The sequence below is a fragment of the Branchiostoma floridae genome, chromosome 6 (genome assembly GCF_000003815.2).
Source record: "Branchiostoma floridae strain S238N-H82 chromosome 6, Bfl_VNyyK, whole genome shotgun sequence".
Classification (NCBI taxonomy): domain Eukaryota; kingdom Metazoa; phylum Chordata; class Leptocardii; order Amphioxiformes; family Branchiostomatidae; genus Branchiostoma; species Branchiostoma floridae.
This window is the reverse complement of record NC_049984.1, coordinates 16,536,684-16,551,951: the sequence shown is the minus strand read 5'-3', so window position 1 is coordinate 16,551,951 and position 15,268 is coordinate 16,536,684. Positions and strand designations below refer to the sequence as shown.

Below are 15,268 nucleotides of genomic sequence, written 5' to 3'. Positions count from 1 at the left end.
CAGGCAGACAAAAGGGGCTAACTTTCATGGGGCAATGAATTAATTCTACCATTTAGCAAGGTTTACCATTTTTTGTAAATATTTCTAAAAGTGAAAGAATCCTGCAGATGTTTGAAAATTATTGTAAATAAAGAGATTTTTGTGTGATCTCTTTGAAAATGTTTCCAAAGTATTAAAAGGAATTCAAATAGATTCAAAATTCCATATTGATATTTTTGAAAAAATTATAGTTATTGGGGCTTAGATATTCTTTTATTCAAAATAATTCCAACTTATTACAATTATTGTCTAAAAACCCTCATGGTGTCTCGGAATTGACTCTATCACCACTCCCCACCGATACGATATGGTTACGTCCCTGTCGCAACATCGTACAAGTATTTTCGCTTGTTTACGGTACCCTTGTCCAAAACGTTATTTTGACACGGAAATTGTGAAGCTGTGCAAATGGGACGTATGGGCATCGTTCAAAAGGCCCCTTCAAGCCCACCGAAACGACGTTTTGTTCAAAGCATCGTAGACGTATTTATGTCTATTTTCGCCTCTTTAAGGTACCTTTTTCAATACGACATTTTGACACGGAAATGATGCAATATTATATAGACTGTTTCGATATTCGTTGGGGCCCTGCGTGTTTGGATTTTGCGTATAATTGACCACTTCCGTCAACGGGCCACACAGGACCACTTCCGTAACGTTTGACGAAAAGATCGCAGCTCAAGATAGCGGACACGCAACTGGCTTGAACTGGCTTCCGTAACGTAAGGGTTGACTAAAAAATCACAGCTCGAGATAGCGGACAGGCTTCCGTAACGTAAGGGTTGACTAAAAAATCGCAGCTCGAGATAGCGAACAGGCTTCCGTAACGTTCCTCCACACTGCAGTCAGACTTTATAATGACTCTATTTCCTAGCATTACCGCTTTGAGTTAGGATCTATGCTTAGTGTTTGTTAATATATTATGTATTTTTGTTTGTTGACATTCTGCACGTATTAGTTTCTTTGTAACAAACCTACGCAATTCAGGGTATACCATGTGTGTATTTCCCTGCCTATGTACGTTTGAGGAAGAAATAAATAAATTTAAAAAAAACGTAAGGGTTGACTAAAAAATCGCAGCTCGAGATAGCGGACAGGCTTCTGTAACGTAAGGGTTGACAAAAAAATCGCAGCTAGATATAGCGGACAGGCTTCCGTAACGTAAGGGTTGACTAAAACATCGCAGCTCGAGATAGCGGACAGGCTTCCGTAACGTAAGGGTTGACGAAAAAATCGCAGCTCGTAACGTAAGGTGGAAAAACTTGGTTGCGTGTGTCTTGTGTCTTGTTAAGAAGGACCACCCGTGCTAATGCCGTTATGTAAGGTTTGCTTGAGACTCGGTGTCCCTCTTGTGTCAGCATGGCGTGTGTCCCTTGTTAGGCTGTGGAGGGTTTTGGACGAAGGGTTGATGGAAAATGTGTATACTGTCCCAGCCCAGACAACATGAAATTCAAGTACCTGATTGGCATGTAAGGTGGATTGTGTTGCAAAAATCGGTGAATTGCCTTGGGTGCAATATCATTCTACGTTAGGTCTTCTGTTAGGTTTGGAAATGCCCCATGTTTCACAATGTCCAATTTCTTGCCATGTATAGCGTGATGACCTGCGTTGTGGTCAGGGCTATCCTGCTGCAGACGGTAGCCCTGCTGAATGTGACCCGGCAGGTGTTTTCCCATGCTGCTCCTCGGGAAACTGGTGCGGCAACACTGCAGCTCACTGTGACTGTCCGACTTGTGTCGACTACAGAAACATACTAGCTATAGGTGCATTACTGGAACATGCAAAAGATCGCTTTGTTATCAGAAAAGATTAAGACATTGTATGTACATTCAAGAACAATACTCTATGAAAAAACATCGTCTGAATTGCGATCGTATGCCTAGGCTGATGACGATAATTTAAAGTACGTCTTACAACGATATCTTAGCAAAGTGAATTTTGCTGCGTATAATGTTTTATAATATTTTTATTCCGAGACGATGTCGTATACGTACAGCGATGTCGTTTTGACCGGAAAATACGTATATGGTAGACCTATTTTCGCTATTTTAAGGTACGCTTTTAGATACGATATTTTGACACGGAAATAATGCCATAGACAGGGGTATAAGGAAACCGTACTTACACAGCACGTGCAAGTACGGTTTGCATACGGTAACGTGGCAATCGCACAGACATCGTACGTACAACTCACGTACTACTTGCGCAACGAACGATGCACGAAACCGCTCAATGCACGGTTACACCTTGCGCAACCGTGCGAGCGATGTGCGTTGAGACGCGGTCTGACATATACGTCGTGCGCGCTGCTCACTAACTCTCGCACAGATTGCAATATACACTCCCACACATTGAATCACTCACTCAATTATTAATTTTTTCACTCACTCACTCACTCACTCACTCACTCACTCACTCACTCACTCACTCATTCACTCACTCACTCACTCACTCACTCACGCAGTTACTCACGCAGTCACGCACGCACTCACTAACTCCCTCACTCACCCACTCACTTACGCACTCACTCACTTACGCACTCACTCACTCACGCACTCAATCAGTCAGTCACTCAATCATTCACTGTCATTTACTCACTCATTCATCCCCCCACTCTCACATAGACACACTCACGCACACACACACACAGATACTCACTCGCTCACTTACATACTCACCCACTCACTCACCTTTCGTTTTTTTTCAGGCAACACGCTTACTTGCGAGCCATGTCAACCTGGTTACAAATGTGTGAATGGGGACGAGGTAAGTGGTCTGGCAGGAGTTACCTTTGACTGTTTTGCTTTGAGTGGAAAACTGATTTACGCCGGGCCGTCCGCGTCGTCAGAACGGGGCGTTTGTCGACTGTATCGCCAACTTTGATTGATTGATTGATTCATTCATTTTCATCCATTACAGGGAAAAACACTCTTAGGCTACTGCCTACTTTTCAGGTGCCCCTGGGCACATACATATGCATACATAAATCATAGTACATACAACATGATTTTGACATACACTAAAATTAACATAGGAAAAAGGTATATATACAACTGTATGCCCTGCCTACTGCTAACAGTAATGTTTCAGTCCATTTTTTGATGATATCTAGCTCGTTATTTGACAGATATTTGAACCTAAAAACACAATAGTATGGCAGTCAACGTACCATAGATTATTGAGGATTTTAATTGGCATCACGCAAGCGGTTGATTTTTAAGATTTTTTTTTTAAACATGTATTGCTGCGTTCTAATGCAGGAAGGGGGTAAATTTGCCATGCCTTATTTGAGGTTAATTTCACCTACCCAATGCAGGGTAGAGGGCTACTAGAGGCACTCATGGGTGTTGATGTTTATAAACGAATTCTAACTGTAGTCTACTGAAAATGATTTCATGATAGAACTTAGGATAATGGAGTTTCCATTTTCACAAACATCGAGTCTCAACCGCTTAGGCTTCAATGCCTATAAGACATCTCCCTCGTAGCTCTAATCGAAGTGCTGCTTCTCACCGCTATGTGTAGCCGATGTAGGTGGCGCTGTTGCTCGAGGGAACACAATACCAAACATGGCGAAGTTTGTCAACCCAAGGGAGGAACCGGAACGAGGGGGACACAAACTTAGCCACGCTTGGGATTGTGTTCTCGGACATGGACTACATATGGCATTGAGAAGCAGCACTTCAGTTAGAAGCTCTGACTAAGATGTCTTTTAGGTATCGAAACGTACTGAGCAGGTAAGGCTTACTAGTTGAGAAAAAGCTAACTCCAATATTCGAGTTCTCATCTATATATTATGCAATTTCTTGGATGTATTCAAACCTAGTTGGAGGAGATTTGCCCTTCGGGGACCCAGAGCAGGGCGGACGGGACGGGCGTGTGATGCGTGTGCCGTTGGCGAGTTCAGCGCTACGGACGGTTCCGCAACCTGCCAGCCATGTCCGGCCGGACGGTTCAACACAGAGAGTGGAGCAACCAGTTGCCAGCCCTGCGCAGCAGGACAGTTCAACCCCAACACAGGGGCTGCCAGCTGCCAGGACTGCCCGGCAGGAAGGTACAGCTCCAGCGGGGCCGCGTCCTGCTCGGCCTGTCCAGCGGGACAGTACAGTTCCAACAGCGGTTCTACCAGCTGCCTGGTCTGCGGCACTGGACTGACTAGCAGTGCAGGCGCAACGAGTTGCACCGGTAAGTGTAAAACTGCTGCAATTTTGCTGTACCATTTTATATACCGTATCAATACGCAACTTTTATGGGCGCAAATCCGCTACATAAACATTTTTTTCTGAAGATGGCGACGGAGTTTATATGTATCAAATGTATTGATATGATTTATATGTATCAAATTGTACATTTGCTGTTGTTGGTGTGTTTTAGAATTCGCCTTTTATCCTATTGCCTGACTGTATTTATAAAGGATGTTTAACATGATTTGTAGGGCACTGTCAATGACAAAAAAAGGTCTCCTGTGTGCGGCGATTGTCCTTGATATCACATTCAACAACAAACACAGTCTCCCCACCATGCCGATGTCAGTGGTACAAACTGCCAAGGGTTGATAGATTACTATGTCACCTCTAACCTCTGGTTGCTAACGAGCTGTCAAATCCAGATGTTCTCTACTAATCTTCCACTGGCTGGAGTGTCACTTTCACCCTCCCAGACAATTGGCTGCTGGAAATTCCCTTCGGGGAACGGAAGAATGCAGACTAGCATAATGCATCTACGCACGCGCGGATTAAAGATTCTTGAGATGCCTATCCAATTCTAGGAATTCCTGACAAACGGACGCATACTATAGTATTAGGTGTCGCCACCGAGGCGTCGTCAAAAATACAGGAGGGTGGGGGGTGGGGGGGGTGGTATTGTAACAGTGGGGTTCAAGCGCCACCAACTGGCCAGTCCAACTGGTACGGACGTTTTATAACCTAGCGGTTATGACGTTTTGGTCTGACGGTTATGGTGTAGGGTTTGTGAACTGGCGGGACCGGGTTCGAATCCAGGGAGCCAGTAGGTATCTGTCTACCTGGGCTGGCTATCAGTCTACCAAACCCCCCACCCATTCGTATCCCACAGACGCCGCTAATCACAACTTGAATGTTATTCTTAAATCGTCAGATGTCAACGAATGTGCGTCGAACCCGTGTCAGAATGGCGGGGACTGTGTACAGGCTGATGGGACTGGCCGCTATGACTGTTCCTGTCCTGCCAGATTTGAGGGCGTGAACTGTGAGACTAGTAAGTAAAATTTGCGTTCCTGGCTGCGATCTATACATGTCAGGGCTCGAAATCCTTTTTCTGCATACCTGCACTGGTACAGGTAATATTGAAAATTACCTGTACCAGACAAATTTTACCTGCACCACTCTGAATTTAGGAAATATGGATCATGCTAAAATTGTTCATGAACCATTGCTTTTCTTCTTTTATACCTTAGGCCACGTTGATTTGATTATATGGATGACATCCGCGCTCGCACCAATTTTCGGCCATTTCCAAAAAAAAAAAAGTTTTTGACCACACAATGAATTGTGCAAAGCAGCTGTGAAATGAGCACAAATATTCCGTAGATTGAAAAAAAAGTATCAGAAAACAGATAACTAATGCCATAGAATGCCAAAATGAATCTAAAGTCAAAGAATAAGATGTGAAAGGACAGAAAAAAATCTATTGTTGGTTGGGGGAGGTACCAGTACAGAAAATTCAGGTCCAGAGGATCATTTCCTGGTCCGGACATGAACCTGGACCTGATTGTCTGTGGAATCTTGAGAATTGGCAATACCCAAAACAATGGTAATTGGTCAATTTTGCTACAAAGGAATCTGTTTGGTGGATTATTGGACTCCCACCGCATTTTAAAATCCATGTGATAAAGGCTAACTGTCTCCTTACCCTTGACTGTAGAAACTTGGTGCAATTGACTATAAACTCTACTTGACTTCGCTCTTGTTGTCTTCTTGGTCCCCCGATTAGACCCCAAATGGCTGCCGACATAGTGTGTCCATTTTGTAATTGGCGAAACCTGTTCCTGTTTTTTTTTCAGGTCTGTTTTTTTTTCGGATTGGTCCAAGAAGAAAAAAAAATGTTTTGCACCCGTATGATGTACTGGTCCCTACACCTAACTGTTGGTATACCATACTATGTGTGTTTAGTCCTATGTTCAACCTTCAAACTTTTGTGAAGTAGGGGGTCAGATATGTAGTGTTGTTACCTGACAGCGGAACCGGCTGAAACCGGTTTTGTCTTTTGTTTACAAAAGACGCCATTTTACTATTTGGGACCTCGTTCAAAATTTCTAGAATAATCTTAACTATGGGAGAAAGTGTAGCTGCGAAAGTGCACTAAAGATCTTGTAGAATTATTGGTAGCTTAAATCTTGCAGACACAACAAACTGTACAAATAATTTGCTACAGCCGATTCTCTCTCAAATTTCGCGCCCGGGACGACAACAATGGGGCCACGCCAGCTCATTTCCATATCACTGCCGTCCCAGGTAAGTTGTTATTGTAAGAACGTACGGAGGCGAGAACAAACCGCTCTGATGTTCGCCGACAACCTAATTATAAGTCTAGAGCATAGCTATTCTTCCACGTGAAAATCTGAACAAAACGTACGATTCGTATTTTGAGCCATATCTACCGATAGTTTACACTTAAGCTGACCAAAAAAACTTCATCGTGAAGAAAAAACTATCGCCGCCATCTTGGAGAAAAATCAATCGATTCTCTTCTATCGCTGTGGAACTTTGGGACAAAACGTAGTGAAAATGTGACAAAATTAGCTAAAATGTCGTAGACACTTAAAACTGCATAAGGTGAAATATTCTTAGAGGTCCTAAAGTCTAAAGCATAGGTCAAAGCTTTGCCAGGTGCGTAAAATAGAGCATTAAATTCAAAGTTCAAAGTTCAGTGACCCAAAACGACCTCCAATACGCACATGGAACAGCGGGCGATTTGAAGCGTTTTGCACATCGTCATCCCAAATAATTGAGATATTTTTAAGGCGAACTAATGTAATTTTCGTGTGCATATATTTTTTTCCTGATGTGATAATCATATCATGCTTTATATTGGATGAAATTTGTGTTGTTTTTTTCACACCGCCACGGCTCGCGCGGGCCGGTTTGTGGGCGGAGCACTCTGGCCTGACAACGCGGATAATACCCTAGCAACGTGACCACCGTGTGGCCACTTTGATTTCATACTGAAGGCAACTTTTTTTTTGCCAAACTTTTTTTTTATTCGCTCGCTCGCATCAGTTTTCAGAGTTCCCGGAGGATGTCATCCATATAATCAAATCAACATGGCCTTATGGTAAATCATAGGTGGTAACAGTCAATGCAACATATAAAGATCCATATACACCTACATCGTAGTGAATGTATATCTAAACCCAGTACATGGACAAGTGCATGTTAGGCGCAGGTAGACATCATAAATACCTGCATAGCTCCAATTTTACCTGCACTAACCTGCATATGCAGGTGGTATTTCGAGCCCTGCATTTACTCCGAAAATACTAGTAATGGGAACTGAACTAGTAAATAGCTATATAGGGACTAAAAAGAAACCACAACCAACATAACTTATCAGTCTGCAATAATTCCACCCCCCCCACCCCCCAAGTGTTTGTCAATCAAGACTTTTTGCTGTTGGCTGTTGTTGTTGGCAAGAAGTCTGAAGAAATTGTAACACTGAAAACAGATGAACTTTTATTTACCAAGAGTGCTCTACAGGCTTATTCCCGTGCATACAGTTCCAGCAAGCAGCTACAGAATTTAATAGCAAAGAGACCTGATACTGCCCACCTTGACGCCAGTACTAACTTTGTTTTGTTGTTCTTCCCTAGTCAAGTACACGCACTTTGGGTGCTTTGTTGCATCAGGCGGCCTGTGGCTTGTGTATCAAGCCATGCAATCACTCGAGGGGTCAGATTCACGTCTCGACGGTGATTACAGCACCCGCCATGATGCCCTGGAGAAGTGTTACCAGGTCGCGCGGTCTCGAAGCTTCAGCGTGTTCGGCCTTCAGAATGGAGGCATGTGTGTGGGACGAGTCGACTCACACACTACGTTCGACCAGTACGGGACAAGCACTGATTGCGCCAGTGACGGCGAAGGTGGACCCAATGCAAATGACGTCTATGCTCTCGGGACTACAGGTACAGTGCAGTGCTGTACTTTATCGCGCGATACCATGCTGTATTAAAACACAGAGAATTCTAGAATATTTGTAATGCTGTTTACTGCTTGATGATTATAACGTTAACACTAAAAGTGGAACCTAGAGGACCCGTTTTATGTGAAGATGCTAACGAACACTAGTGCCGTGACACTCCCAAACATATATAGGTTACTGTTTCTTGGTTATACTAAATGTACATTCTACATCCAAGATGGCACCCACTTGCTAAAGGATATAATGATTTGTCATTTTTTTTCCAGCTGTACGACTTGTTGCGGGAAGTACGGCCTACGAAGGCAGGGTTGAAGTCTTCCATAACGGTCAATGGGGTACCGTCTGTGACGACAGCTTTGGCATCGACGACGCCAATGTTGTGTGCCGTCAGCTGGGGTACGGAAGCGCTACCGAGGCCCGAGGATCAGCAGGCTTTGGGGAAGGGTCCGACCGGATCTGGCTGGACGACGTGGTCTGCGGGGGTTCCGAGACAAACATCGGTGACTGTGGCCACAACGGGTGGGGCACACATAACTGTCAGCACAGCGAGGACGCCGGCGTGGTCTGCTCTAACGGTGAGTCTAGTTTCGAAAAAAAAAAAAAAATCAGGTTGGAAGAACATAGAATATTGGCGTTTTATTTTCACAACCAGTACTGTTTCTCACCTGCTTACGTTTCAATGTCTATCAGACATCTTCCTTTTTTTTAGTAAAGCGTTATTGAGAAATCAGTATCACTACAGTCGCAGCACGATGGCTGAATCGTTGTGTGAAATTACCATATCAAAAAATAGTTTGATTATGATATGTTTGATGCGCGTGATGTGCAAAATAACAAGCTTGTAGGACTGTACACGACTGCCTATTGAAAATTTTGCAATTGTGGACAGACAATGATTTGAATGTGACTCCTATGTCTACTTCAGTACATAGTGCCATTGCCTGATCTCTGAAGGCAGTTGCATGTATTGTTGCAACAGTTGGGTTCAAGCACCACCAACTGACCAGCCTAACTGATCTGGACCTTTTAGCATAGCTGTTAGTGCGTGAGGTTCGTGAACGAGCTGGCGGGCTCGGGTTCGAATCCCAAGTACTACTCGCTTTTTGTGTCTTACTGTTGCAGAAAAAATGATAGATTTGAGGATTTAACTTGACATGTCGCGTTGTCTTTACAGACGGACAAATCCGACTTGTGGGCGGAAGCACGGCCAACGAAGGCAGGGTTGAAGTTTACCATAACGGAGAATGGGGTACCGTCTGTGACGACAACTTTGGCATCGACGACGCCAATGTTGTGTGCCGTCAGCTGGGGTACGGGGGCGCTGCCGAGGCCCGAGGATCAGCAAGTTTTGGGGAAGGGTCCGACCGGATCTGGCTGGACGAGGTGGCCTGCGGGGGTTCGGAGGCAAGGCTCGTTGACTGCGGCCGCATCGTGTGGGGCTCACATAACTGTCAGCACAGCGAGGACGCCGGAGTGGTCTGCAGTTAAGGTGATGAGTACAAAGATTTAAAATTTCTGCAACCGAATGTTCCGGTTAGTTAGTATCAATTCCTCCACCATGGCGCAAAGTCATGTATACTGCTAATGCCGTCGTTTCCAGTCTGTTTGTGGCTTGGCGTACATAACTACGGGGCAGATGTAGCTCCCTGCCGCATGGGTAACCGTTGGCACTCGGTAGGATTTTCAAGCGGTAAGAGTTTTAGATTCAGATTCAGATTCAGCTTTATTCCTGGATGACTTTGCATGTATATACACATGAAATACGTCATCAGTCACAGAATCAACTTTAAAACATTAATACATTTACAACATTTAAAATTAGACAGCAATCGGATTAAGAAAATATACATGACAGTTTTACACCGAGTTATCAATCTCCTATTGTGTGAAACTGCTCCCGCGTGAAACTACTGATGGGTACCAAGATAACTAGGCATCAGAGAGCTCAGTACATTTGCCCTATAGAGAGCATAAGCAAGCTACATAGTCAATAAGGCACGAACAGAATGGATACCTGGTTAATGCCGTCATTGCTTATATTGATGATATTCAGCTGATCTCAAGACGTTATCTGTGGGTGTTGGATAGGGATTTATGAGAAGAATATTTTTTGGAACACTGTCGGAACCTAGGATAGCATAATTGATTCGTAAAAAAAATCCATGGCCCTTTTTCTAACCCCCAATTTTTTTTTCGTGGCCGTCCCCCTAAATCATTTTTAGATGGCCTTCCACAAAGCCCCCCTGCACCAGCTCTCCCTTGGTAGATATCGTACAATACCTTATTGTTACTGAGCAAAAACGAAAGTGTAGTAAAGTACATCATCTGGCTCCCCCAGTTTTATCAAAGATAGAAATTTAGAATGACGCATGCCGAGACTAAAAGTCAGGAAACATGCTAATACCATCGAAATATCTCTGCGTTACAGACAAAATGAAAACTACTCCCCACTTAACGTCACAGAACCCACCGCCACTATGTGATTGCGTCACTATTGAGTGACGTCAGTGTTAAGGGTCACGTGGTCGCTCTCTTCCATCATGGCGTGATTGTACTTCACATGTGTGTGAATAAAGCTCCCTTTGAATCGAGTTGCATCGTGCCTCTGAGTCTCTCATCAGCACCTTCCTGCATCAATGTTGGCGTGGTGGCAGCGGCTGGGAAACGATACCCATGTCGAAACCCGAACTTTGTGCCTGGAGGAGTCGCAATAGAGGGAACGGGCCAATCGTAACCAAAAGGATGTAGCTACAACAATGGCGGACTTTCTCACTTGTGTAGGAGGGGTTCTGGCGTTTCACCTCCTTCGCGGAGACCCCGGTCGGAATTTACGCCGTGCCGTCTACACCTAATCCCTGCATCAGCTTCGCTGTAGACCCACAGAGGTTTCAATAGAAGTTGCAGCTTCGCTGTAGACCCACAGAGGTTTCAATAGAAGTTGCAAAGAGCTTCGCTGTAGACCCACAGAGGTTTCAATAGAAGTTGCAGGGAGCTTCGCTGAACAACCCCCAGAGGACTCATAGAAGTTGTAGGGAGTAGCCTCGGCTTATTTATCCGGCAATCCTTATTTTTCCGTTCCCCCGACCGAGTGTTTGCGGCGTCCATCAACAACAACATCCGCCATGTTTTCCTGGTTCACCCGACATCGACCGAGACCGCCCATGGACTTTGCTACCGGAACTTTGCCCGTAACTGTAACCTGTGATCTACTAAGAGGAGCATCAACCCACGGAACTGTAGCTGCCTGTAGGAACATCTCGACCAGCGAACACTGACTTTTCGTCTGCCAAGAAGAGCGCTAAACACCAAGATCGCGTCGCCCTACACTGAACTGGGACAACTCACAAGCCAAACAGAACTCTGATCCATATCCTATCAGTAACCTTTTTGATTATTGCTATATTTGTATATCATTCCCCATGTTACGTTAATTTAGACGCGGTAATTCTATGGTAACATTGACATTTTATGCCATTCAACTGTCTCAATATTCAGACGTAATGTATTCACAATCTGATGTTAAATGTTATTTGTTACATTATGTTCTACAAACCTTACCTCATCAGTCAACAATTTCCTTCACATACATTGTCATGTTACTTTCTCTTCACCGGTTCTAAATTTTCTATTTCTGTAACAGGGGGAGGGGTATTTCATGGATAATACTATTATAGTTCATGTCCGCTCTGCAGATTTATCACTACACTAAAAATAGACAATATTGTCAGATTTTATTCTGTTTCAATCAGAATCTTAAGGCAGAAAGAAGAAGAAATGGAAAAGAAGATAAATCACGCCACTATGTGATGACGTCACTATTGAGTGACGTCAGTGTTAAGGGTCACGTGGTCGCTCTCTTCCATCATGGCGTGATTGTACTTCACATGTGTGTGAATAAAGCTCCCTTTGAATCGAGTTGCATCGTGCCTCTGAGTCTCTCATCAGCACCTTCCTGCATCAATGTTGGCGCACGCATTACAAAAAAAGTCTAACTTGGGTTTTCTGAGACAGTGGAAGGCGAAGGATTAGAGTGTAGTTCTTCGATCAGAGTAGACCAAGGAGCTTTTTTTTTATAAAAGCTCCTTGAGTAGACACGGTATACTGTTCTACATCATTGTCCGCCTCTTTCATTTTACATGCCATTAGGTGAAAATTTGTAATCAATTCAAATCAATCTTTATAATTACATGCCCATAAAGTCTTTACATCGATCATTTGCCTTTTCTTGTTGCCGTTGCCATAGTAACATGTTCATTGTCTGTTTTTCTCTCCAGCCGGACGACCACCGCTCCCACTGACTGGAGTTCACTTGCTGAAACACTGAGGACCTCGCGAACGAGCCGTCCCCACTTCCTTTTCGTCGTGTTTTATAATCTGTTCCATTTCCAGGTTGCCAGTTCTGGTTCTGTGCATCCCAAATATATCCAGTGTACTCATTGATACCCCTGTCACATTATCCACGATCTTCGGGCGTATCGATGGAGCATCGGCCATATGTCGACAGACGGTTGCGGTATCTTTCACCTGACAAACGTCCCAGTCACATATAAGCCATACTTTGTACCGTGTACACTTGTTGTGCAATAACGTTATTATTATAAGCGAGGCTCGAGCGATTGCCGCAGAATCGTCGTCCAATCGATTTTTGCCAAATGTGACAGGGGTATAAGGAACAGGAACTAAAGACAGCACACCACCTTTGTTAACACACAACATATCCCAACCAAAATCTCAACTCAACAGTCGTTACTTGGAAATGGAGTAAATATGAAATATGATGCAATATAGTGTAAGTTACACGATATATAATAAGCCTATAGAATTTAGTGCACCATTTCTTCTTTCTTTCGTCTTCTACACTATAAGCAAATTCACTACAATAACAATAAAGGGAAATCATCATATAGATAACAGTGACAAGAAAACTTGGCCAAAGATATGATACGCCCCACACCCCCGTACAGAAACCAACGAACAACTTTATTAGATTTGAGAACAAACTATTTCATTTATTGGATGACAATAGGCAGGGGGGGGGGGGTTCTATCAGAGCTCTGCTGTGTCACATGACCTGTGTGACCTTTTACTTACAGGTCACAGGACGACCATATCCTGATCTCGAGCTAACGAAAAAAATGGCAGATGATGTCTCAAAAATCTTTAAATGATATCAATAATCCTTTCATTTCAAGGTCTTCGAATGATCTTACAATGTTCTTCAGTGTATTCCAATGATATCTCGGCTATCTTTCACTGATCTCAATTGAACAGACTATGAACGGAAGAAAATGCATTAACTTCGATGGGCATCACGGCAACTGCAATACAATGTTGGGCTCTGAAATGTTAAATGTGTGAGAAAACCGTAAGCATGCAAAATTATTAAAAGCACTATAAGTAATTAGACGTACAGGAGACAAAAATATCATGAACTGGATAGTTAAAAAAGCTGCTAGCAAAAGCAAAATAATAGAATCGGTTTGATAGGCTAGGTCAAGAAAAACCAAGTATCTTCACAATTTGAGGTACGACCAGAAACACTACAGAAACATAATTACCTTGTTGGCGAAGATAAACATTGAAACTTCAGTGACGTGGCAGGCCCAGCATTGTGTTTTAGCGTAAGCCCCGGCAGAATCTCATTAACCAGGGCGTAACTTAATCTTTCAATTCTTATTTACGAGACAATTACACGACATTTGTCATGAATATTATCTCAATTTTAATAACTAGTCGGCGGCATGGTTACTCCATGACGACAATTGTCCGACAGCTCGTCACCGTGTTGCCTATTTGTAGCTCTCAGGCATACCTGCTTTTCAACCATATCTACACGTCATGAAGTCATAACTAGTCAAGCAAGAGCATAAACATCCTGACATCATAGATCTTCATAGCCATCAGTATAGATATCCTGACGTCATAGCTAACAATAGTAAGCATTATAGACATGCTAAAACAACAATAATCATAGCTACGTCAACGTTTAGTTCGACATTTAGTTCTTCAACTTACATATTAATTTGGTGTTAGACGAAAAGTGAATAAAACGATAAATGCTTTGAAATTCTTACATTAAAAGCAGACGAAACATTGTGTAGTTTTATAGTTGAGAAGCTCGTAGTTTACACCTGATAAGGATTACGGATGTTTTAAACATGTTTACTTTAAAATTGTTATTTTAAGTTACTTATTTTCGTAGAAGCCAACTTACAACTTGGCATTACAGATATTCCGATGTCTAAAGCAACAATATCAACCAATTTCAAACATAACAATAAACATACACATAACAATAACAATAACAAATGCAGTACATTCTTATATCAATGTAATTGTACTTATGCTTTATCACCATGACCTGTACTTATCTTGTAATCTTGGGCGTAAACGTACAATAAATGTATTTCACTAAACAATCTATCGGCATCTTAGCAGGATATATACAACCCCGAAAACTACTATAAAATCACTTACTATGCCCGTGCCAGACCTTGTATACAGTCAATAACTACACTATGGAACAAACAGTAAGCAGTAATAAGCAAACCCTTTGACAGATTTTGGCCAATTTAGTGACGTAACTGTTGATCATGACTGACTCAATAGTATCTGAGTATTTTATTTCATTTTAGAACCTTGAACGATTTATTATTATTTCTAGCAGCGTTATATTGTTGCATCTCGTATCTATTCCTCTCATATACAGGTGTAGCTGAATAAATTTGCAGTTGCCGTTCCAAAACGTGTGTCAGCTTCTTTCTTCTTGAACAGAAACAATTTTGAAAGTAACATAATTATGGATACTGACTTCATTGTCTGCTAATGTGTGTCGTGTCCCGCATAGAGATTTCTGGACAGAAAATGGAGACGATGACTTGCTTGTCAATCACATTCTGGTGAAATTGAAGGATATTAAAGAACATGGAAAATGATGTGACATGTCTTTGAAGTGGGACGTCATTTTTAGTGTCACTTTGAAAATTGTCTCTGCATTCAAGCATGATCCCAGTGTAATAGTGTGCACAATAGACCACACATGAACATAGAATGA

At 42.8% G+C, this 15,268-nt stretch overlaps 1 protein-coding gene across 1 annotated transcript in view; it reads left to right on the top strand.

Moving 5' to 3' along the window:
* The window catches only part of LOC118418146, a 44,111-nt gene extending 29,369 nt beyond the window's left edge, over positions 1–14,742 (top strand). Inside the window, exons 23-30 of the mRNA XM_035823981.1 lie at positions 2,747–2,805; positions 3,300–3,331; positions 3,866–4,224; positions 5,155–5,274; positions 7,886–8,197; positions 8,481–8,789; positions 9,389–9,703; positions 12,489–14,742. Coding sequence (XP_035679874.1) covers positions 2,747–2,805; positions 3,300–3,331; positions 3,866–4,224; positions 5,155–5,274; positions 7,886–8,197; positions 8,481–8,789; positions 9,389–9,702 — 1,505 coding nt within the window. The 3' untranslated portion in view covers position 9,703; positions 12,489–14,742. The remainder of the gene's footprint in view (positions 1–2,746; positions 2,806–3,299; positions 3,332–3,865; positions 4,225–5,154; positions 5,275–7,885; positions 8,198–8,480; positions 8,790–9,388; positions 9,704–12,488) is intronic.
* Positions 14,743–15,268: the final 526 nt, after the last annotated feature.